The sequence below is a fragment of the Hydractinia symbiolongicarpus genome, chromosome 4, assembly GCF_029227915.1.
Source record: "Hydractinia symbiolongicarpus strain clone_291-10 chromosome 4, HSymV2.1, whole genome shotgun sequence".
Classification (NCBI taxonomy): domain Eukaryota; kingdom Metazoa; phylum Cnidaria; class Hydrozoa; order Anthoathecata; family Hydractiniidae; genus Hydractinia; species Hydractinia symbiolongicarpus.
Genome location: NC_079878.1, coordinates 4,954,860 through 4,979,370, shown reverse-complemented (window position 1 = coordinate 4,979,370; position 24,511 = coordinate 4,954,860). Strand labels below are relative to the sequence as shown.

At 31.9% G+C, this 24,511-nt stretch overlaps 2 protein-coding genes across 4 annotated transcripts; one reads left to right on the top strand and one right to left on the bottom strand.

Annotated features, from left to right (window-relative positions):
• Positions 1-329: 329 nt before the first annotated feature.
• LOC130640870 (protein PALS2-like) lies at positions 330-15,050 on the bottom strand. Its single transcript, XM_057447453.1, has 18 exons — positions 14,740-15,050; positions 11,981-12,025; positions 11,503-11,630; positions 9,671-9,739; positions 8,750-8,830; positions 7,749-7,898; positions 7,487-7,565; positions 7,310-7,392; positions 6,284-6,352; positions 5,944-6,075; positions 5,689-5,750; positions 5,384-5,424; positions 5,069-5,125; positions 4,487-4,567; positions 4,028-4,108; positions 3,708-3,910; positions 2,174-2,290; positions 330-1,369 (listed from the first exon to the last, which is right to left on the bottom strand). The coding sequence occupies exons 2-18, from the start codon at positions 12,003-12,005 to the stop codon at positions 1,193-1,195; spliced, it is 1,635 nt and encodes a 544-aa protein (XP_057303436.1). The 5' UTR covers positions 12,006-12,025; positions 14,740-15,050; the 3' UTR covers positions 330-1,192.
• LOC130640869 (myotubularin-related protein 10-B-like) lies at positions 6,982-24,124 on the top strand. Of its 3 annotated transcripts, none has more exons than XM_057447450.1 (4): positions 6,982-7,187; positions 20,770-21,651; positions 21,735-21,968; positions 22,601-24,124. In XM_057447450.1, exons 2-4 carry the CDS (start codon positions 20,822-20,824, stop codon positions 23,616-23,618), a joined length of 2,082 nt encoding a protein of 693 aa, XP_057303433.1. In that variant the 5' UTR covers positions 6,982-7,187; positions 20,770-20,821; the 3' UTR covers positions 23,619-24,124. The 3 variants fall into 3 exon arrangements, with proteins under 3 accessions (XP_057303433.1, XP_057303435.1, XP_057303434.1); XM_057447452.1 differs by having other exon boundaries at positions 6,986-7,187; positions 21,738-21,968; positions 22,601-24,122; XM_057447451.1 differs by lacking the exon at positions 6,982-7,187 and having other exon boundaries at positions 20,057-21,651.
• The last annotated feature ends 387 nt before the right edge of the window (positions 24,125-24,511 follow it).

The following is a 24,511-nucleotide window of genomic DNA, read 5'->3' as shown; positions in this document are numbered from 1 at the left end:
CCAATCCTAAGAAAAGTTCAAAAATCCGCCATTATTGGGCCGCAAAAGAAAAATTTAAAAAACTGAATTTGTCACATTCGAGGGTCAATTGTTTTCCTTGGTGCAAAAATAAGAAAAAACAAATGATCTGAGACAAATGATCAATTCTGAGAAAAGCTAGTAACGGACACGGTTCAATTTATAGGACCTTATCTGTACCAGGCGAGGTTCTATAATTTTTACACTTTATTATTTCTTCACACGAAGAAGTGATAAACAAACACACTTTCACAGCAGCACACACATTTTTACGGATTTCTTCTATCTCAAAAAAATAACGAATACGTGACTGATAAGAAATTCTGAAATCTTCACTTTCAAAAATTTTTTTTTTATGTTTTTACATGCTAAAAGTCGTATAAATAAAAACTAGACGTTATACACTCGACAAAAAATTTTATACACGTAAACAATGCTTCATCTGTAGTGGGTAAAAAATGAAACAACCCAAGATATGATTGTTTTTCTGCGAGTTAACTTAAAAATTTTCGCTAATTTATAGTTGACAGTACACAATCTGAGTGTAACATTAAAAAAATGTGTAACGTACAGTGTTTAAAAACGCCCTTGAAGATAAATGCTAAGTCCTTGATGCTTCCTTAAATTACTAGGATGGTTTACTGTTACATCGAAGTAAGTATTCATAGCGTTTATCCAAACAAATGTTTGCTGACTTTCCTGACGAAGTGACATGTAAATCATTTTACCCGGTCCAGTAGGATTCAGAGTATACTTTTTTTCCTGACGTCGCGAAGCTAGAGTTTGTTATCTGCATACCCGCATCACAATAAGAACTTAATATTTAAACTGAATATGAACAAAATATCCCTTTGCCAGTATCAGAACAAATAGATAACTTAATCAGATATGGCAAATTTATCTCTCTTCAATAACACGAGAATTTCGAAAAGGGAATTTCAGAAAAGTCACCCGCAACTTGCCCTGACAATCCAATGAAAAATATTTTCCTGACATTACTAAAGTGTATGACCTGACTTCAAGATGCTTTGAACCCTGTGTAGGCTACATAAAAGCTAGTTTACACTAATCTAACGTTGTCACAATAAATAAGCAAGCTTTTTGGAATAAATTATGTGTGCGCCCAATTATAAATCCTTATTGGCAATCTGAAAAATAAATTAGCATAAAATATCTAATATACCCAATGAACTGGCACCCACTGCGGTTCAGAAGATGATATTTCTATGTGTTCTCTCAGCGTGTCGTACGTCTTGTCGAAATCGTCATTGATAATTCGCATGTCGAAATAATGATGGTAATTTTCGCTAATTGAAGAACTCTCGCGGATAATCTCTTTCATTTCTTCAGCCTAATGATGAATAAAGAAATGAAGCAAACAATTTTGTACAATCAAACATACAACGGCGCATATAAAAAAACCTTTTTCTTAGATTGGCGACCAATTGATATTTTAAGGGAAGAATTTTTTATGGGCAAGAACTTTCGCGTTTTTTTAGTCACTTTCGCGAATCTCTATACTTTATGGAACTTTAAATCAGCAAAACGCAAAAGCAAAGAGATTTATTTCTTATAGTAATAAATGACTTTTTGTTACTAATAATGAGAGAAAAGAAGAAAAAAAAGAGAATTCTTGTCATGCGCGAAAGATTTTCCCTTATAAATAAAATGATTTTTGATTTTCGTGAAAATTTTTAACGCAAATTTTGTCATAAAATTAGGATTTTTGAAAGTTTTTGTTGTAGAATATATCGATTCTCGGCCTTGCAAATCTTGCTGTCCGCGAAAGTGTTTACCCGTGAAATAATTTAATCCAAATATATATATATTGTGTAGGAACACTTTTGTGTCTTATTGATACCACGTTTTATTATTATGATGTTTCGCATATGCAAAAAAAAACAACACCTTTCTCTCTTTTTGCGGCCTAATAAAGATGCGGGGAGTATGAAACCTTAATAACCGTTAAAGTTTTAACTTCTTTTACAGATTGTTTAAAAATTACTGTTTTTGAAATTGTTCATTGCTCATACACATGTCACTAGTTCATAAGTATTTTATTGAACTAGTGACTACTTCAACTAAAGATTATATGTGGAAAGATTTCAGCAATGGGATAGGATGCTAATTAAAACACAAGCGTTCACACACTTACTGAAGGCGGCTTACGATCTCCACCTTTTTGGTTATTCTTCATAAGTACTTCAAGCTTCGGTGCATCGATGAAAACAATGAGCGGCATAAACTCTGCGGTGTGTAATAACTTCAATGCCTAATAAAAAAAGAGAGAAAAGTGATGAGTAGCATTTTAAACAATTAGTCGTTAGCCCGTGGAAAAATCCACGGGTTCGCCCGTCCTTTTTACAACGCATTGCGTGCGTCTCGCTAGCCACAGAATTAGAAAATTCCATGAGTTTTCCATGACTTTTCCCTGACTTTTCCATGACCAAAACCGTTAAGAAAAATTAAACCCCTAAATTAATCAATTATCAAACAAACCATAAATTTCATTATTTAGAGAACAACTTTGCTGAAAAAAGTACAAGTACTTTTTTCTACATGATGAAAAACAACAAAATCGTGTCAAAATATAAAGAACATATATATTCATACAGAATATTCATATAAAATCAGAACTTTTAAAAAAAATAGACTAGAAAAACAACAAATATCAACTAATATCCTATAGAGAGTCTGTGAGCATTGACGTTACTTTTCTTTCTGAAGATCCTTAGTTAGCTTCTCCACAGCTTTATCTAGTTTGGCTATGTTAGCTTTCTTTTCGGTGACCTTCCTTCTAAAAGTCCATGTTCTCAGATTCCTCAGCTTTGTAGCATTCAGAAAAACTATTCGAAACATGGCAAATAATCAATAAAACTTCCTGAATAGTACTAGTAATGAATACTTAAAACATTAAAGAAAACTCAATGCAAATACCACTTTCACACAAGGTATATTTCACACAAGGTATCACAAGGTGATCTTTACTTTCTAAGAACAAATATATTCCTGTCCCATGCTACAAGCTAGAACTATGCTAGGACTCCCTTCCTTAGAAGAAACATTGATTGAAAACGATTTTACCACACAGATTACATCAATATAAGTTATCATTGCTTGTAAACTAAACAGTCACATGACATAATGTATAATAAAACAAATTTATAGTATAATAAAACCAAACACAACTATGTTATATTGCAACAAAGCTTGACAATGAAACTGTTCAAAAAATTGAAATTAAGTTTTCTTGAAATTTTTGCTACAAAATATAAACTGCAAAAATATTTAGCCAGTCAAAAACTTAGGTTGTCAAGGAAAAAAAGTTCCATGACTTTTCCATGACTTTTTCATGAAAATCCTGTTTTCAATGACTTTTTCCAGACCAAATAAAATTCCATGACTTTTCCATGATTTCCAGAAATTCCATGACTTGTGGCCACCCTGATTTAATATTAAAAAACCCTCACTTTTCCTTGTAATTAAAATCAGAAATTTCTTTCAGTTTCAATAATAAACTTTCAGAGATTCCACCAGTCACAGGGACGTTGTCAAAAATTGTTGTAAAAAAAAAGGAACATGACAACAAAGATGGAGAAAAAATGTGTAAGTCAGCGATGATGGAGAGCTAAATAGCGAATAGAATGGAAAGAGGTTTGGATAGTTTATGGAATTTCAAAAACACTTACCGATGGGTCTGTGTCTATCACACAAGTTTTACCATTATTGATGATATCTCGAATTTCGTTCAATCGTGTGCCATAGTACACGCCGCCATTCTCACCCCATTCCAAATACTTTCCAGACAGTACATCTGCTTTCATTTCTTCAGGCTGCCGAAAATTGTACCCACGACCAGACACTTCACCTTCTCTTGGTGAACGACTTGTATCTTGCGTGAGAAAAGAAAAAAAAAGATTTCTTAATCTATATTTTCTTTACACAAACCATTACAACGGAGAAGTGAACGGTTAACACTGAAAATAATTTGCGTAACGTCGAACAATACCTCTAGTAACATCTGCGTAACGATCAGGATAACTAGCTATCAAGCGATTTTTTAATGTGCGTCTTCCGATACCTTGCGCTCCTGATGTAAAAGAAGAAAATAACATTGGCTTAACGAGGTGGTAAAAACAAGAATAAGATCGAACAAATGGAGAAGACGCCTCAATATTTTCGGACACAAAACGAATTTTGAAATACATATTTGACAAGGAGATCAAGTAAGGAAATATCCAGCGCTGAAAAATTAATAGTACGGAAACTGCTTGTTTATGGCCGCCATTTTGGTTCTACTGACTTTTAGTTACAAAGAAGGCGCAAAGATAATTTAACAAAAGCGTTATTTGAACTCATCTAAAATTACTTTGAGTTGGCTTTAACCGTCGATGCCGTGCGTTAAATTTAACACCTTCTGGGCTAATACTAAGGTAAATTTGTTATTGTATGTTTCATAGAGACGTACCAATTAAAACAATAACTTTTCTTTCCATAGGTGGCATTCTCGTCACTTCTTCATAAAGCTTTGTGTCAAGAAAATCCAAAACTAAAAAAGATCATCATTCATTTTGATGACGACAAAAACCAGTATAAAAACGATGATGGAAACAAAAAACAACGACATCAAAAAAAAACCATGACAACAAAAACAACCATGACAACAAAAACAACCATGACAACAAAAAAACCATGACAACAAAAACAACCATGACAACAAAAACAACCATGACAACAAAAACAACCAAGACAACAAAAACAACCATGATAACAAAAACAACCATGACAACAAAAACAACCATGACAACAAAAACAACCATGACAACAAAAACAACCATGACAACAAAAACAACCATGACAACAAAAACAACCATGATAACAAAAACAACCATGACAACAAAAACAACCATGACAACAAAAACAACCATGACAACAAAAACTAGATTCTAGTGACGAAATCCAGCTTATATTTAATACATATTATAACTGAAGATGACGTCACAAATGGCAAGCAGAATGAAACAGATAAAAAAACAAATTAAAAACATACTTTTATTTTCACTGGTGCGATAAATAAACTTTTTCTTCTTCTTAAACGCTCCACCAGCTAAAAAGGATTAAAAAAGAAGTGTCAAAATTTTAAGATAGATTGTACCTGTCACTACTACATCCAGCTATTTCAAGTGAAATATTCAAGAATTATTCCTGCTGTTCCATCATTTGCAGAAATTCTACCGTCAATAATTACATGAGGTAAAGATCTGATTGAAATATATGAACACACTGGCTGAACCATCTTATGTCAACATAATATATATGTCAACAATTAGTAGATAAGACTTGTTTTACACAACAAGCGACTTACATTTATGTTCATCCACTTTCTTTGTGCTCGATGCTTTTCGTCTAAAGCAAAAAATCATACCGAAGCTTCGGTTTCAACACAAAACACGTCACTTTTACAATCATAATGTAGTACACTGAGTTAACTCTTAACTATAATTGAGTTTGTACTCTTTTACGTCTCGTTTGACTTGATTTATTAGGTCCTACATATCTTTTAAGTTCAACTAAATTTTTGAGGCCTTACAGTAGTCTCAAGGATATAGAATACAATACGCGTATTTATAATAAAAATACAGAAAAAATATGAGTTTGGTGTGTACTTACCTTTGCTCAAATTGTAAACTGGGTACAAGTCCGGTATTGGTATTGTCATTATAGTGAGTAGCCTGAAACCCAAAAGTATTACAAATAAAAGAATGCTTCTGTTTGTCTCTAACTAATAATTTTTCTACGTGGAACAGATGAATCAGTAGTTCTGCATGTACATAAAAGATCTGAGCCAATCAAAAGGTTACACAAAAGATCTGAACCAATCAAAAGGTTACACAAAAGATCTGAGCCAATCAAAAGGTGACATACCTGCCACCAGTCAGGCTCAGATTGATCCTTCACTTCTAAAATATCTCCACACTTGAAAGCTAATCCTATCTCAGATTTTGGAAACAGATTGTCTTTACTGGGATTGTAGTCAAAATGGCATCTTAGATGAACCTAAATAGAAGAACACTTAGAAACACATGCGATGTCATACTGAAGCTCATTTGTGCGTAAGAACTCGAAGTTTAAATGCTAAGGATCCTTTTCAATGCTTTAATCGACTTTCATGGAAGCCATTAAAATCAAAAATTCCAGAAACATTTTATAGCCCCTAAAATAGTTTTAAATTCTTTAATCGAGAAAAGTAAAAATAATAAATTACTTGACATAGTCCACGCGAATCTTTAAAAGCAGGAATAACCTTCAATGTTAAATCTCCATCAGCAGAATTCTAAAACAAAAGTAAAGGTTTACGAAAAAGTCTTTACATGGACAGTTTGAAAACAACCAACTTTTACATAAAACTTCATACACACACAAATAAAATAGTAAAAGCTGTTTAAAATATTATCACATAATAAAAAATAACCTTCATGATTTTTTTTCTTTTATAATTATCTAACATGTAATCCGTGAAGGGAGATTTTAAAACGCACAGTTTGTCATATTGAACAGATGATAAACACATGCATCACACAAAGTTCTCATTTTCTTTTGTGTACATTTCACCATCCTCATTAAAATTCATTAAATTTCTTTAAAATTTTTCACAAAGAATCAATAAAATTTAATAGAAATTCTTCTATGTTCACTGTGTTTATTCAGGCTACAATATAAAACAGAATAAATCAACATATAATTTTCATAATACTACTTACTTTTTTTTAGTTCTGAAAACAAAAAGGAAATTCCCACAGGTAAAAACCTTCCTAGAATTTCGCTTTAGGTGACATTTTTTTTATCAAACTAACAATTTTTTTTAAAACAAAAAAAATCAAAAAAAATCAATAAATAAATACAAAACAGCTGTCACATTTGCTGAATTCAATTTACTTTAGAAATCAGTGAATATTATAGAATATCTGTAGATATCTTTAAAAAAAACAAAACACAGCACAAAAGAGGTTTAAAAGTCTCACTTTTTTGTTCAGCTTAAAATATTTTACAAGCATTCATACAACAGACACACATACATAAACAACACAAACATAAATGATTCTGGATTTATTGAAAACCACATAAAAAGAAATTAGATTGGAATAAAACGAAAAACGAAGATGGCTCAGGTAAATTTGCACATTTTTATTCGTTTTCTTTTTCAGGGCCTTCCTTGAGCATTTAATTTGATGGGCGTTCAACCTTATTAATTAATTAATAATTTATTATTAATTATTCAAGAAAAACATACCAGTTGTTTTTGAACTTCGACAGGGTCCTCACCAACTTTTGCACCGTTTATTTCTTGTAGCACATCACCAACATTTAATAAACCTGGCAATAAAATTACAACAATGTTTAATCTCTGTCATCTCTTCCAAAGTGTAATTTGGGCAGAAATGTACTGTAAAATTTGTAACTTTGCTACCTTGTTTTTCAACCATTGTTCCAAGTAAGATTCGTTGAATATAAATGCAATTATCTGGATGTTTGGCAAGAGTGATTCCCTAATAATTATGGAAAAAAATATATATACAATGAAAAAGTAGAAAGGCAAAAATAAAAAACTTAGATATAGTCAGCGTGTTGCATAGTGAATACGCAACCCCTTCTACTATATACTAGAAGCTTTACTATATTACTATATATACAACTTTTAAAACAACATAAAGATTAAAAACAGACAGTACCAATGGCTTCTTGGGGTTCACACTCAAACCAACAACACGAATAGGTGGCCCACCACCATCAAGTGATTTCTGTGATGTTTCTTCGGGTGGCAACATTGGTAATACTTTGTATGTTTCATATACTATATTATCATGAGCTTCAATTAAACACTGAAAAGTAAACATGAAACAACTCAAGGACATCAAAACACATCGCTACATTACAACTATATTTCGCATATATTAATTCATTTATAACATCTTTTTTATACCAGTCAAAAACTGATGGTAAACACAGCTGTCTGATATGGAAGTGTTTCATGCAGAAAAAATTTTAGTTTGCATACATTTTACTGTTGAGTAATTATACTTCTAAAAATCTTTTACTATTCTTCTATATGTTGTATATAATAACAATTATAATACACACAAAACACATTTGAAATTAGAAGACTTTAAATCAAAACCAATGAAAATATACATAGACGAAGTGCACGAAAATTACCAAAATTCATTTCACAAATACAATGTTCAAAAGAAACTATTGAACATTTAATACAATAATACACTTTGAGCATTAAAAATACCACATGTCAAATAATGTGGTTTAAATGATGACCTTTAAACACTCAAATTAACAGTTTGTGACCCATAGTATAGGTATGGAATGAGACAGAATTAAATTACGTAATCAAATATAGCCTTGGTCATTTTAATTAACCACATCACAAACAAACAAAATCACATGAAAGAATATCTACACACACCCTGAACAGTTTAAAAGCATGCATGTGCAATGAAAAGAAAAAATTAGTGTAAATTTATATATTCTAAATTAGTGTTTTTACAACGAGTAAATGTCATAGTTATAACACAAGACAACAAACATAATTAAAACGATGCAGAGCTGAAGTATTAATCAGTATAATACATAATAGTTAATAGATTTACACTGTATCAATGAAAAGGAAATAAAATTTTTAGTTTTAAATAGAAAAAATCTTGCGATATTTCACACTTACCCTGATGTAAGGGCTTTTTATTATTTTAGCCAACTCTGTACACTTTTCATCAGAGGCATTCTCTTCTAAACACTTTAAAATCTAAAGGCATAAAACAAGCAATGCTGAACAGACAGAATGGTTGTTCAGTCAACTATATGAACGTTCTGGTGTAGTTAATAGCAGTAAAAGATATAAATATTTTGTTCAATATTGTAATTCCTAAGTGATATTTTTGACATTTTTTATATTGCATACCTGTTTTTCTCTCTGCCCCTTTTTATTCTTCTGGATAATACATTAAATAAAATTGCTATGCAACTAAGAGATTATTGGAGAAAAAAGAATTTTTTTAATTAGGATGTTAACATTTTCTTTTGTAAAACAGGAGAAAATTTTTTTCTTTAACCATGATAAAAATTCAAAATTTGTTATAATGTTCATTTTTTAAAGACAAGAACAAACGAAGAATAGAATTATTAACACAACCACAATATTTTGTATCTGGTGCACAAGACAGTTATGATTCAGTGAAGGAGAATATAGGTACATATTTATTCATACTGATATTCTAGTTTTAACTTTTGTGGCTTCATCTTTGCTACAATACGCACACAATGATTACTTTAATAAAATTGTTAATGTAAAAAGATGCATTATACTGCTGTTTGTTATTTTTTATAAAGTCATAGCTTTCTTGAAGCCTTGTGAAGGAGTTTGTTCATGTTTTTGGTTTGCCTCAAGCACCGTAGAACTTTGAGTGCTCTGTCGCCTTTCAAGTACAGCATAAAAGAGATTAAACTTTTTAATTTTTTAATGTTCGCTATATATCCTTGGGTAGGAGCATTTGTGCATTTATACATATAGCTTGAATCTTAATTAAAAGAAAAAAAGAAAAAATAACATTTTTTTAACACATTAAAATTATTAAAACTGTCTTACTTCTTTGCAAAGCTCAATACAATTCTTCTTTGTTGTGTGTTCTTTCGTAGACAAAAGTTTTTCATGTACCTATAATATCAACAAAATGTCAAAACCACAAACACAAGTACATTGATTTTTATTAAAAACTAATTACAAAAACTTATTTTATCCCACCTCTTATCACCAAGCAATAATTAAGAAAACAGATGTGTAAAGATAGATTAAAATGACATTTTGCTAATTTTTTTTTAGTATAACAAATAAAAAAATACAAGAAAGTAATCTTACCAGTTATTAAATTTTAGACCTGGTGTCAAATAAAAGATTTTAGTGATAAAATTTAGAAAAAGAAACTAAGGAGGTTCCCTGTTCATAGAAATTAATTAGAATCATTAAACTTTTTAACATTTGTACAAGATTTTCTTTTGCTAATTTACTTTGATGTCAAATCACGAATTAATGTTAAGAAACCATTTACTAATCAAAAACACCAAGATGAAAAGATGCAAACAAGAAAAATGATAAAGTGAAGGTACTACAAACATTTTTTTATTAACTTTTGTATCTTGATAAGAATTTTTAAATAATATATTTTTAAATTTTCAAACTGGATAACACACTTGTGTTCAAATCTTAGATTATTTTGAGTTTTTTATTGATAATTTTATATACTGCTCCATTGTTTTAGAGGAACTTCTCATCTACCAATGTATTTAATATTATATGAATGCAGTGCCTTACGTCCCCAGCAAAAGATATTGTTTCTATTTATCCATAATTTTTTAAGCCAAAACAACGACGGATGCAACTATCACAGAAAATGAAAGGAGAGAAAAGCTGTTTTTATAATTTGCATCAAATTTTTGCATAAATTTTAAACAATATTTATTAAAGGTCTAGTTATGTCAATAATCAAGAGACGCAATGTCTCTTAATTATTGGCATTTATTATTAAGCCACTTCCATTTGTCTTTCTGTGACAGACAAAGTAGATGTCTTTATTATTTTTTGATGTAGCCGAAGATTTCTTATATAGTTTTGTAATATAATGGGATGTTGTAGATGTGCAATATGTTTTATTTACAAAGTTTTGATTAATATTGTTAGAAATTTAACTAGATGCTAATTTGTTGTCAGGACAAAGTGATTTTTCTGCGTCATATTTATTAGCTTTGTTATGTTTCCCCAGGTCTTTTTAATACACTTTTAAAACTTTACAATCTTTGTTTGTTTATACCACTTGTTATAAGTTGTAAGAAAAAAATAAATTCCATGTCTAGCTATGTTTATACCTTTAAAAAAAACATGCTTTTGGCTAGTTTTAATTCCTTGCTCTTTTTGTGTATACAATTAGAATTGTTTGGAAATATGCTCTTGAACACAGGTTTTTTTATGCAACAAGAATCAAATGCAGTGAAACAAACTTTTTTTCTTATTACAGCCAACTTAATGCCAAGTAGAAAAAACTGGAACTAAGGACTTGATTCAAAATGGATAAACAACTCTGGAGCATATCAAGCATATCAAATTATTAATGCTTGGTAAATGTGATAAAAACGTTATCGCACATGTTGTCGAAAAATTTTATTACTTCATTTTGCTCCTTATTACTTGTGTATTTCAATAACCTAAAAGGTTGTAAAACATGTACGCAGAAATTAAAAAAAACTCAAAAAATATTTCCAATGTTTTTCTCAGCAATACTTGGTATATATTTTAGTATGAAGTATATTAACTTTTGGCATGTTAGTTTAACCTGTCCAGCAACTTACTATAGAAACGGTATTAAGTAAACTCTGTAAAGCTTTGCATTAATATCCATCTAAATAGTTAATATAACACAAAATTACCTTGATTAGATCTTTTATGATTTGATTATCCAAAATTTTTTCAATAAACTTTAATTGTTCTTCTTCATAAACATTTTGATCTGACTGATGCAGACCGTTAAGTATTGTCTTTATGGCATCTAAGTTGGCTAAAATGAAGAAAAATATTTTGTGCGTGGGGTGTTTCGAGATGTTTTTAGCGTCAAATAATATTTTTTTAAAATCTAAAAAGCCAATCCATTTTCCATGAAAAATCTTTCTCGGGTTTTGCATATCCCATATTACTAAAAAGTGTATATACTGTAAAAGATACAGAAATTGTTAGAAATTACTAAAAAGGGATTGTTTAAACTAGTGGAAGAGAAATTATTCATCCCTTATCTGAGCAGAATTAAACATTCTTAGCAAAAGTTGATGTGAAACAAATAAACAAAATATAAACAGATAAGGCTAATATAATAATGAATTAAAGAAATGGGCTTAACAAATAAACAATTACCTTCAGTATTATCATTTGGTTTCATTTTTCTTCTATTGTTCACAACTGAAATTAAATTTGACATTGATTAACAATTATTAAATCTGACTATTATGGAAGAAAATACTGTTTGAAACCGTAAAACATTTTCTTAAAGTAGTTAGCAGCAACATCAGGAATCCAAGGAATCTTAACACAAGAAGTTCAATATTCATGCTGTACAGCAGGGAAAATGTTTAATTTGCACATTGAATTTTTCCAACTACCTGATTTAAGGAAATTAACAATGCACAAAATTAACACACAGATTCTGAAAATCTGCATTAATAAAATGCCTGTTGTTAAAGTGTAATGTAAATGTCCAGAAAGTTAAAAAACTAGTTAATTTGAAACGGGGTAGTAATTAATGTTTTTTAAATCAGTTGAACTTGCATGAAGTAAATTTTTTAATTATCGGGGGGAAAGTGCAGATGAAGTGGGAGAGGTTAACGCTCTGAAACTGAAATTAGTTTCATTAGACATTCTTGGAAATAATTTCTAGACTCGTACTCTGTACTGGTAAGGAGGCACATGGCAAGCTATATAATTTGCCTGGACAATCTTAAACTACCATAACCACTGCTTGATACATTTGCAGTTGATTTCTTTCATGCTTAAAAAACACGTGCAACTGCTAGATGTCTTATTAACTCCTGTCATATGCAAACAACTTGTTTTGGCACCAATCTGTATTCAATTTTGGCAACAATGCCACAATCTATACCCCTACTGCAAATTGGTTAATTAATTTTTACTAAATTTAAAACTTTCCTAAAAATAACATTGCTTAATTCCTTATTTATCTATCTGACTGATCTTATTTACATTTAATTTTAACTAAATGTTTGTCCTGTCCTGTGTTATCCTGTACTTGCCCTGTGTTGTTATTTGTCTGTGCTGTCACTGTCCCTGCCACACCTTCTTGTTCTCTATTAGTGGTGGGCACCAGAGTAGGTCAACTTGAAGTAAACCAGTATTTTAATTCTAATTGGTTGGTCTTCTAAAAATATGTTTGATTTGACAAAACTTTGTTTGTACTTTGATCATTGACTTTAAAAAAGGCAATCACGGTTGATCGGGGTGCAACAGGGATCTGTATTGGTCACACTGCTTTTTGTATATTAATTACTTAAAAACTGTCATCAATCTAAATTACCATCATCTATATATGCGGATGATACAATAATTATTTCATCCCATAAAAACTTCCCCATATCCCCATCAACTTAGAACTTTTGCAAGTTGACCTCTGGCTGAATAATAACAAATTAAACTAATAATACGAATAAAACTGAGAAATCTTTGTCCTCAACTGCAGCCAGTTAAAAAAAGTCGAGAACAAAACTATAAACTATATGGGTATTCCTTTGAAGAGGACTGAAAAAAGTAAAATATAAAAGTTAAATATTTGATCAAAATTGCAATTAGGAAGAGCACATTAATGACATAAATAGAAAAAACTTTATTAAATATTCTAAAATTAGAACCATTGCATCTTGGTAACACCTCGCACCAAAAACCTTTTAAATAATGCACTTGTCATGTCATATTTCAACTACTGCCCCTTACCATGGGTTTGTGGCACCTAAGGTATAGATTGGAAAGACTAGAAAAATGATTAAAATGTGTCAATGCCTTTCTTGAGAAAAAGAGGAAATATTCATTGAACAATTTACCATAAAAAACAATCCCATGCTAGTTTTCAAAACCATGAATCACATTGCATCTGATTACATGCGCTCAAAATTCTTTTTAGCAAAAAAATGCCACAATAACCAAACAAGAGGAGCTTCTAAAACTGGTTTACACTTCCCTTGGTCAACACAGAATTTGGCAAAACAGCCTTTCCGTTTAGAGCTGCAAAAGTGTTGAATAATCATTCAGACTAAGTGGCCTGTAATGGAAGTCTGCTTTCTTTTGAGCCCTACATCTGTAATGTATTTGGAAAATTCTTAATGGAGATCACTTTTTAATTTTTGATTTTTGTTTTCTTATTCAAATTTAACATATTAAAATACATGTTACTATGTTTGATTCATTTTTTTCCAGTGGCTTTCAGTGGAAACATTCCACTAACTATTATGTTTTATGATTTATTATTCACACTTTTGAGTTAGTTTTTAATATTTTGTTTTAAGTTCACATCAGCTTTGAGCTGCCATACACTCAATCATAGTGCCATGTTTTTCCTGCACGCTATCATATAACATTACATCATGCTATCCCAAAAAAATGTGTGCACAAGAATGGAGGTAACGAAAACATTAGTGTTGTAAAAATATGGCTAGCACAGCGAAAAAAAGAAAGAGATTAACTGCTGTTTTTTAGGATGCATGAACAATCAATACTTCTTGGGGAAATGGAAAGAAACTGAATGTTCGTTTCAGTGGGTTTGTGTCATCATTCGTGCTCATGCAGCCCTTAAAATTAGCATCAGGATTCTGCACTGCCGACGTAATTGCCGACGTGAAATACGAAGATATCGCTGTTGCGTCGGCAAAAAAATTGCTGACGTAATTTTGTTGTGAAATTTTTAAATAAAAATAATTTTGGTTTTTTTTAAGCTTCTTTCACTCAATGCGACTACAAAATAATTAAATTCGATTTTCAGTAAGTAAGGCCATTAGGCTGAACTAAAGCGTCACCAAAATCAAAAAGCTTATGAATGTCAAAATTAAAAATGGTTGGTGTTATTATGAAGAATGTAAGGTATAGAGAACATTAAAGTTGCGGCCCCTTACCTTCATGCTGACACTCTTATGCACGGCTAGTGTATTACACTGAGACTCGAACGAAAGACGGAAGACCATTTGGAACCATGCCACAAGTCAGTCCGACCTATCACCGTCTTAGGAGATCAATGCATCGAAATTATGAGAGGTCTACCTCTAATAAAACATGAATGACGAAGGATATTACAAGCTGAAAAATTTCACTAAAAAAAATTGCTGACGCAAATCAGTTGAAATGTATCTCACGTCAGCAGTTTTATGGCCAACGTAAAAAAATTCCAAGGGCTGCTCATGCAAAGCACTGTTCACTAAAGGCACAAGTTATATGGTTTAAATTATAGTTAAAAACGCTTTCTCAAGGCATAGATTAGTTGTCTACGTTGTGTAACCTGTTTCTTAAAAAATTTGTTAAACAAGCATAAAGATAACAACAAAGATTGCACATGGATGCTGTGCTCAAAGCAGCACGCGAAAAAAGCCAAATTTTGAATGCATGTTTTATTTGTGTGAATGGTAAAATAAACATATTGGAATAAATGTTAAAACCTCAATTTTCCCCAGGTTTTTATTGTGGATTTTGTTTGTTTTGAACGTTTTCCTCCATGTCTGGTGGATTTGTGTACAGTTTTACCTCCAAGTAAATATTAGGACTGTTATTCTATGTATTGTAATTTTAACCTGCATTACTAAATAAATAAGTAGTAGTATTTAGTATTAGTAGTAATTATTTTATAGCACTGAAAGTCATTATTGTGTAGCTTAATGTAATGTGTTGCATGTTCTAATTTGAGATTTTAACCACTGATAGTCTCTCAAAATTCCCTATGTATATACCATATTTACTCTTTTATTATTCTTGCCTTTCTAGTAAACTTGCCTTTTTGACTTAGGTTAAAATAGTAATTCCATCTCTTCAATAACCCTGCAACCCTGCTCAGTTGCTGTAATGTCCTAAGTAGCATTCTGCTGTACATTGTTAAGCACAAAATATTACCTACAACAACACAAAAATGGATGTTGCCTGAGCAGGTTTAAATTAAAGCTATGGGCATTCAACCAAATTTATTTAAAAATGTTACATTAGGCAAATTTAGAAGGTTTTGGGGTTAATAGTTAGAAAACACTTAGCTAGCTAGCTAGCTACATAAAGAAAAACACATAAATCCTACATAGCTCTAGCTTAACAAAATTTGAGAAGGGAAATGAATACTTAGCGGAGGAGTCAGCTATAAATGGAAATGTAAAATTAATGAATTGACAGGGTTGAAAAAAAACAATAAAGCTGGAAAAAGTCCCAAACAACTGCAACAACACACCAGAGAAAGATAAAAGCCATGTTTTGTTTTGTGCGGTTGCGGTTGCAGTGTTAAAGGTCTATTTTGCTTGTTCCCGGTCGTGTTTTTATAAAAACTTCGACACGTGACCAAACACACTAAAAAAAACATGGCGGAAATGGGAAGGTCGACAAGAATCGTGATGCGCGATATATTTCTACATAGTCAAAGTCTTATGACTATAATTTCTATAACCTAGCTAAATTCGAAATCACACTTCACAAATTTGTCCCCTGTTGTGTCAACTGTACTTCTCTTGTGTATCTGTGTAGGAATTGTGCCTACTATTCATTGACTTGTAATGTAAGAATAAATATCAGTGAGATCGACTCTGATCGATATCCGAAAATGGATATGTCAATTAAATCTGGACATATAACTATACACTTTTCGTGAAAAAAGCATAATTTGCCTTCTTTTTCTGACAAATTCCTCCAATGTAATATCTAAATAATAAGCTAAATAAAATTTGTTACAAAATATATCACCAAAAAGGGATATTTTCTAACGCTTCTTTTCCAGTTTTACGCGTGTCCAATTTTCAAGCTGGTTAACAGCTAGCGTACTTTTTTTAAAAAGGGTATTTTTTACTTGTATATATTTTATACAAATTAGATTGGTTTCGTGGTTTTAAAGGTATGCTATCTAGCTATACTTTTCTGAAAGCCAAGAGTTTCTTCTTTAACATTAGTCAGTCTTTTTCTGGAATATTTGAGTAAGTGTACGATGATTCCCACCTGTAAATCAAGTAACAGGTGTGATGTGAAACGCATGTGCAACGGATGTTGTGCGTGGATACGTGCCCCAAGGTTAATCTTTGTTGCGCATTTTGCGGTAGAAAAGTTGGGGACGTCTTGAATCGTGAACCCCAAACACAATGTTCGAACGTCTACGTATACCGACTTTCTGAATCTTAACTTCCTTTTTTACATGCCCAAAATAGTATGCATGATTATACCGTCACTGTTTCAGGTCATCCAAGCAAATAGGCAAAAATATTCTTTGTTTTCAAATTGAAATAATCTTTATCAACATGGCTTAAATAAAACTAAAAAAACTAAACTAAAAAATAAAAATAAAAATTCATTCAGAAAGCTCTGCCACATTTAAACAAAATTTATACAGAAAAAGATTTTTTTTTAAATTGCCTGAATAAAAATAGCACTTGCTGCATAAAGAAAAAAATCAATTAAATTGGAACTTGCTATGGTTTCCAATTGTTTTGTCAAATGAAGAAATTATCTACAGTTAAATCCATAATAAAATGTCTGTTCCACCTGTAAGTGCCGTTTTGCAGACTTGTTTTAAACGTGCTCAGTCGACGTTAACCTCTGCATTTGTTGAGAACTGCATGGCTGGATTTCTTGTGTAAGACATGGTTACCAACAACGAAGGATCCAGGGAAAAGAGATTTATGTATCTGTATCTGCATAGTTCTTTTAAATAAGTCAGGAGTCGGTAAATTAGCTAGGATGATCAGTTTGGCTATGAATAGGCTTGCTCATGAATTAAAAGGACCAGAATAATTCAATAATTTTGAGATCTAAAAATGTCTGACCAAAACAGAAATCTATCGGATCTATCAAAGCTACAAACATGTCCGAAAAACTGGAAATGTGGCCAACATTTTATCTGATGAGGCTCCAAAAATTATTTCGAGGGCTGCCATTGCACACTACAAAATGATTATTAAATTTTATAGGTTGATTTTAAAAACTCAATATTTATTTTTCCGGTGTGCGATTAATCACACGCCTGAAACAGTTTAGGTGTGTGCCAAGGCGTGCGTGTGCGATCGCACGCCTCTCCTGGAAAAGACTGTTTAGTGTAGGATTCGTATTAGGTACGCTTTTTTTGCTCCAAAGTACGCTTTTATAAAATCAAGTATAAAAGATTTGTAATATCAAACGCCCTAAACACCTGCCTGTTTTCCCTTTTTTTTCTGATTATGTTTTACCTGTTTATTCCAATCGATGGATGGCAGGTTTGCTGCTTACATTGCTGCATCCATTGCGAGGGAGCCTAGGTAGAACATCAAAGTTATATCTGAAAGTGGATGCAGTTTCAGATATTGATTAGAGTGAATATCAGTGTGGGTGTTGAAAATCAAAAACTTTTACAAAGTGTAGAAAATCAAAAACTTTTACAAAGTGTAGCTAGCATGCAGTGCTAAAAAATAAACTAGTACTAGATCCCAACACTTGTTGCCAACTATGGCAAGTGGCGCCGTAGATTAGTGGTTATAGCTCTCGTACTCTGTGCGGGAGACCGGGGTTCGATTCCTCTTGACGGCGATTTAACATGGGCGAGTGAATGTTACCATAGCCCCTGGTTAACCCAAGCCATGTGAGGGAAATTGGGAAGATGGCACACTGTGTGGGCCGTTGGATGTTGCCAGGAGTTGTCTAGTAGAGCGCAGGCTCTAATTGGGTCTGCGTAGCTCGAAATGGGCATTAAATACTCTAGGACTCTCCATCTACGCCATGCCCCTCCTGGAAATAATAGACAGGGTATATCCCTCGATATTTGTGAGGCTAGCCATGTAAAATATGCACATCTATCTATCTATCTACTAATGGAAGTGAAAATCTTCTCAACAAAATTTAAATAAGAACAATGAGCTCTGGTGTTTTGCATTTCGGAGCAATTTTTGGCGGTTAAAGCTCGAAAAAAAACAAAAACAAAATGCCCACAGCAGCCCTCACATATACAACGTGTTCTGCGAGTCAGCACCCTTGTTTGACATGTCTCTTTCTTTTTTTGATTTGTATTCTTACACATTAAACAGTCTTGTACAGTTGTAGGTTTTCCAAATAAAATTATTCTTTAAAAATATTGCTACTTATCTGTGTCAATGACAGCTGTAGCTGTCGAAACATAGCCCTGAATAAACTCGCTTGTTCATGACATGGTAATATCTATATTATTTAATAAAATTATTCTATTCTTAGGTTACATTTTGTAGAGGTGGTCAAAAACTGTTGTAACCCAGCAGAGGTCACCTTTTAGTACTTCACAAACTACTGTCCTTGTATATGCTATTACATACATTCAACTTTATCACATTCACTTTTAAAATATGTAGGTAATATGTGAAAGTAAACCCGAAAAAAGCACTTTTAACAGAAATATGCAAGATTTCTAATAAAACAAATGTCACACTATTTTTGAACATTCAGCTATAGCTGTATGTGAAAATCAGGTTTTCAAAAAACATTAAAAATGATATATTTAGTTTTTTTAAATGCAAGATTTCTAGCTAAAAGTCAAAATATTCAAGCTACATATTTTTTGTGTAGTCTTCGAAATTATGACAAACAGAGATTCTCAAACTCAAACTGAGCTATTTCTGTAAGTAGGCAAGTTTTAATGTTTATGTTTTTACGGGATTTTTGAGCATGCGCAAAAAAAATCAAAAAAATCAACAGGCAAAAAAATTGGGTGAGTAAAGTCAAATTATGGTTAAAAACTTTTGTGCTGTGGCTACTAGCATAATTTTATTGATATGTTCTAAATTGTCAGTGATTTTTGATCTAATTAAAACCTATGATCTATAAAGTCTAAGTCCACTGCAAACATGCATAATAAACTTTCAGTTCAAATTGCATGTTACTTACATAGAAATGGCTTTCTTGATTGCTTGTGGTCACAAGCTTTAAAAATTCACCCTCCTTTTTAATAATTTATGTCCTGGATTGTATATTAAGTGCTCAAAATAGAGAAATGGTTTAAAAATGTTGGAAATTGATTATTTGATTTTCTTAGACTTTTTTCAGGGGATTAGTTATAAGAAATGAAAGAAACAAATTTATATTTTAAAAGAAACTCTAAACAAAACACTGCCTAAAATATTGATCAATATTACATAAGCAACATTTTGCTCCTTGTGATACATTGATTATTAAACTTTTTTACCACTAAGGCTTTGAATGATGAATTAATGCAAATATCATCCATGTTTTAGAGCATTATTTTGTTTACAATGGTGGTATACAATAATGCAACAAAAACAGGACTAGTGTAAGTGTTAATACTGTGGTATTGGAATTGTGTGTTCGTTTAGTGAAGAATAAATTATTTTCATAATACACAATTCTGAAAAAATCATAGATCTCAAAAATTAAATAATGTGCTAATTTTTTTTTAACTTCCCTGTTTATAAAAATTTGTTCAGGTTAAAAAGAAGAAAAGTACAGAAGTACAACTTTATGTACTATATTCATTAATACTTGTTAACTTTATTTGGTTATGTGCACAATGCATGAGTGTATTATTCATGCTTAGTAAACATCAACAAACAAAGTTAATTCCCAAAAAAAGGTGTTACATCTTAGAAACAGAAGTATATCATTTTAAATTAGAAGGCTGGACAATTTATATTGTAACTGATTATAATAACTGCTTATTGACCTTTGATTCACAAGGTTTTTCTTTTACTTTCTTTTGCTTTTAGAATTTAAACACTACTTTCTTTAATCCCTGGTGGTGTCTTTGCTCTTGTTCTAATTTTATAATTAGAATGAAAGTAATATTACAGAAAGAACATCACTTTTCTTTCTGCTGTAACTTATTAATTGTTAAAGTTTGAAGTTGTAACATCATATTTTAAGTAGTAAAATTAAATGTTTTAGAAAAATTACAATAAAAAAAGTGTGTACTGGTTTAAGTTATAATTTGTTGAGTTTTGTACTTTTGGTTTGTTTAGAAATGCAACAAATTTCTGAAAAGATTGATATGTTTTGTTGAAAACAACTACTATGGCTGCTAGAAATGCCAGCACAAAAAAGACAGAAGAGAAGATAGAAGAACTTGCAATGCCAATGTTTTTGGGTGAAATTGTCCTTGCTAAAGCAAATGTTATTCGCTATGATAGTATGTCAAACAGAAGCTGTGGTGCTGTGGGAACATTGTTTATAACAAATTTTAAAGTAGGATTTACATCTTCTGGTAATCCTGAATCGCACGAATTAAAAAAAGTGAGCTCCTTTGCTGGTTTAGAAAAATTGTTATGTGTTGATCAGACTGATTATGACCTTATCCCACTGACGGTCATACATCAAGTTTATGCAGTTTCAACATCAAAACAGAAACGTAAAAAAGTTAAACATGTACATAAAAAAGAAATTTCGTCAGATTATGACATTATAGAAATTGAAACCAAAGATTTTCGAGTTATACAATATGACTTTAAGTTTGCGCGACAACAAGAACGTCGTTCTTGCTTCCAGATTATCATGCATCACATGTATCCTACATTTGTGACAAATTTGTTTGCATTTGACTATGGGAAGAATGTGTGGAAATCTGCAAATGATAGCAGTGGCCGGGCTTTCAGTTCTTTTCGAAATAAAAAAGACTACGAAATGAATTTGAGCAGATTGCGTTGTTCAGAGAACTGGAGAGTATCGTCTATAAATTCAAACTTTGCGTTATGTAAATCTTTACCAGAACTTATAGTATGCCCAGCATCATTGGACGATAAGAGTATTGAGAAAATTGCGTCTTCGTATGAACAGAATAGACTGCCGGTGTGGTTGTGGAGTGATCCAATTTCTGGGGTATCGTTATTGCTATCGGCGGGATTGTCGTAAGTTCTTGTTTATATATTTATGAAGTTTTGCACGTTTAGATATATCTATGGTATGTTATAATTTTTTTAAATGTTTACAGCAGTGATGAGAAAAAGACTGAAGGCCATCCTACAGAACTACTCAACAACATTAGCAGTTGCCAAACGAAAGAAGGCTCCAGTAAAACAACTTCCTGTGATGTTTCGACCTCGTGTCCATCTTTAAAAGAGTTAAAGCACAGCCTGAATGTTCTGCGGAAATCTTGTGTTGTTCGCTCTATAAAAGCTTTTTGGTCCACTGACACAACATGGTTAAGTAGCATTGAGGATTCTGGGTAATTAGATTTATATTTACATTTCTTTCTGTTCTTTGTTTGCTTACATGCACTAAAGAGAACGTAAAGTATGCAATAAGAGCATATTGTTGATTTGCAGACGTTCTTGTATAAGTAAAGCAACAACAGTGTTATTATCTCTCATAATCTCAGTTAACTTTGTTTTAAATTTTTAAGAAGGGTGTTAAAAAAAAAAAGCAAAACGTCATTTCCTTGGATGTTTTCGAACATTCTGTCTAGTTGTTCAGTTTATTGGTAAACCGTTGTTTGTTTTTGAGGAACATTTGATCTTTAGTTGCTATCATCAATTCGGATTATTTACAATTGAATATCTTACTTAGTTATCAGCAGGTGTTCCGTTTTTTTTAATTTCCAATACATGGGACTAATTTGAAATGTATAAATAGTGCCGACTGTCAGTTGATTAGCTACTACTGTCATCAAAGTTTTAGGTCCTGTCCATGTAAAGAAAACCGCTATTTAACGTGCTCACACTTGTATTAGATTGTAAACAATGTTTAGCTCTCTCGTCCCATAAATTAAAGAGGCTACGAAAGGCTTTGCTGAATGATTTGTCTTCTTAGGAATCTGAAGCGAAACATAATTTTTATATTTCTCTCTATTTTATTCAGATGGATACAGCGTATTGCAACGTGTTTAGATTTAGCCTTAAGAGTGGTAAAGCTTATGAAAGACGCTCATACATCTGTCATCATTCAAGATGCAGATGGTCGAAACTTTTCCATCCTCATTTCATCATTAGTACAAGTACTGTTAGATCCATACTACCGAACGCATTTAGGTCTTCAAGCTCTGATACAAAAAGACTGGGTTACAAAAGGTTTTCCATTTTCGAAACGCTTAGGTAATTTATATCAACCGCAGAACGAAAATAGCAAAGAACAAACTTTTGATGGAGAGAGTCCTTTGTTTTTACTATTTTTGGATTGTGTACATCAAATTTTAAGACAGTATCCGCAAAAATTTGAATTCAACGAACAATTTTTGATCCTGATGATAGATTGTTCGTACTCGTCTTTGTTTGAAACATTTTTATTCGATTCCGAAGCAGAATGGAAAACGCTGACCGAAAAGGCGCAGCTGGTGACGACATGGGATTTCATTTCAACAAATATACCAACGTTGAAGTTCAACACGGTGCTTAATAATCCAGCCTACAAACTAGAAGAAAGTGATAATGTTTTGTTGGATGATCAGGAATCGCTGTCGTCTGTTAATTCTTCTGAAGGACAGGCAGGTATTGACGTCCTGTTACCATCCACATCATTGTCAGACTTACACGTGTGGAATGGGTTTTTCTTTCGTTGGTTTCCGCGTACAGATCGCCATAAGGGTTCCAGTGTAGAGGTGATGTTACAGTTGCAGCAAAGACAGTTTATGGAGGAGGTGCATTATTTGCAAGATCGTTTATTGCAGCTTCAACACATGACTTCAAGTGCGAGCACAAAAGGAGGTCATTTTAGGACAGCTTCTGTTCTGTCAGCAGACAGCAGCACATCGAATCGAACGAACACGTTAACGCGTAGAAAGAAACACACACGAAATACCAGTAAATTCACTCACAATGAAGAATTTCGAGATGATTTTCTTCAGTTAATGTCAGGATTTTATTTTTTAAAAATGTTATAGGTAGTTGTTATTATTATTTTTTTTTCACTTTTTTTTGACAATTATACTGCGAAAAATACACACCGCACTAATTTCAATGGCTCAACGTCCATCAACCAAGAATACTTAGGGAATTATATTTTTCTCGGTAGAGGAAACTTGGAATCCTGAGATTTGTTTTTAAATGTTTTTTATCCTATTTCATCTTATTTTCTGTTTAACAGAAATACTGTTTTGATGCTTCATGCCCAATCCGAGCCGCCCACCGCTTTTCTGTTTTTATCTAAGTACGCACTAACGTTTTCCTGCACAGCATAGCAAATATTTAAACAGGCACCTTTTTTAAGTCTCAAACAGAGAAAAACTCGACTGAAAGAATAATGAGAAGTAATTAATAATTGCTTGTACATTTTTTGCTTTTAATATAATTTATATTCTACAATGAATTTTGTAATTATATTTTTTGTAGTCCGTTCGCGTAAATATATATTTTGTCAACACAACTTTTTCTAATATATAGAATATAAATGATGACGTGAATTAAACTCTGGGTGAATCTAATTTCCCGTTGCTCCAGTTATTCTTTTTTCGTAGTAATTTAATCACAGTTGAAGGTTAAGTACGGACATGTGTAGGGGTGAAAAAAGACATGGGCAAGGTTGTAAGAATTTGACAAAATTGTGCAGACGCCCTTTATGGATGGTCCAAAAACAAAATGATTTACTGTGGTCAGTGAATTTAAAATTTGAGAGTCTACCTTTAGGGAATTAAGTTTTCGCCAGAATTTGTTATTGAATTTTTTTTTGTTAATTCATGAGAGAAGTAATTTTTTCGAAATTATAGCAAGTCATGCTAATATCTATATTATAATGCCCGTATACGTCTGTCTGTCTGTAGAGATAGAGAAATGTTCC

What these genes read in the sequence shown, in the direction of transcription:
- LOC130640869 (XM_057447450.1), top strand. Translation starts at nt 20,822, where the DNA reads ATGGCTGCTAGAAATGCCAGCACAAAAAAGACAGAAGAGAAGATAGAA. An exon ending in TTGCTATCGGCGGGATTGTC is followed by an intron (nt 21,652 to 21,734) that starts GTAAGTTCTTGT and finishes AAATGTTTACAG; the next exon opens with CAGTGATGAGAAAAAGACTG. An exon ending in AGTAGCATTGAGGATTCTGG is followed by an intron (nt 21,969 to 22,600) that starts GTAATTAGATTT and finishes TATTTTATTCAG; the next exon opens with ATGGATACAGCGTATTGCAA.
- LOC130640870 (XM_057447453.1), bottom strand. Translation starts at nt 12,005, where the DNA reads ATGAAACCAAATGATAATACTGAAG. An exon ending in TCATAAAAGATCTAATCAAG is followed by an intron (nt 9,740 to 11,502) that starts GTAATTTTGTGT and finishes TTGATATTATAG; the next exon opens with GTACATGAAAAACTTTTGTC. An exon ending in TGATAGACACAGACCCATCG is followed by an intron (nt 2,291 to 3,707) that starts GTAAGTGTTTTT and finishes TTTTTTTATTAG; the next exon opens with GCATTGAAGTTATTACACAC.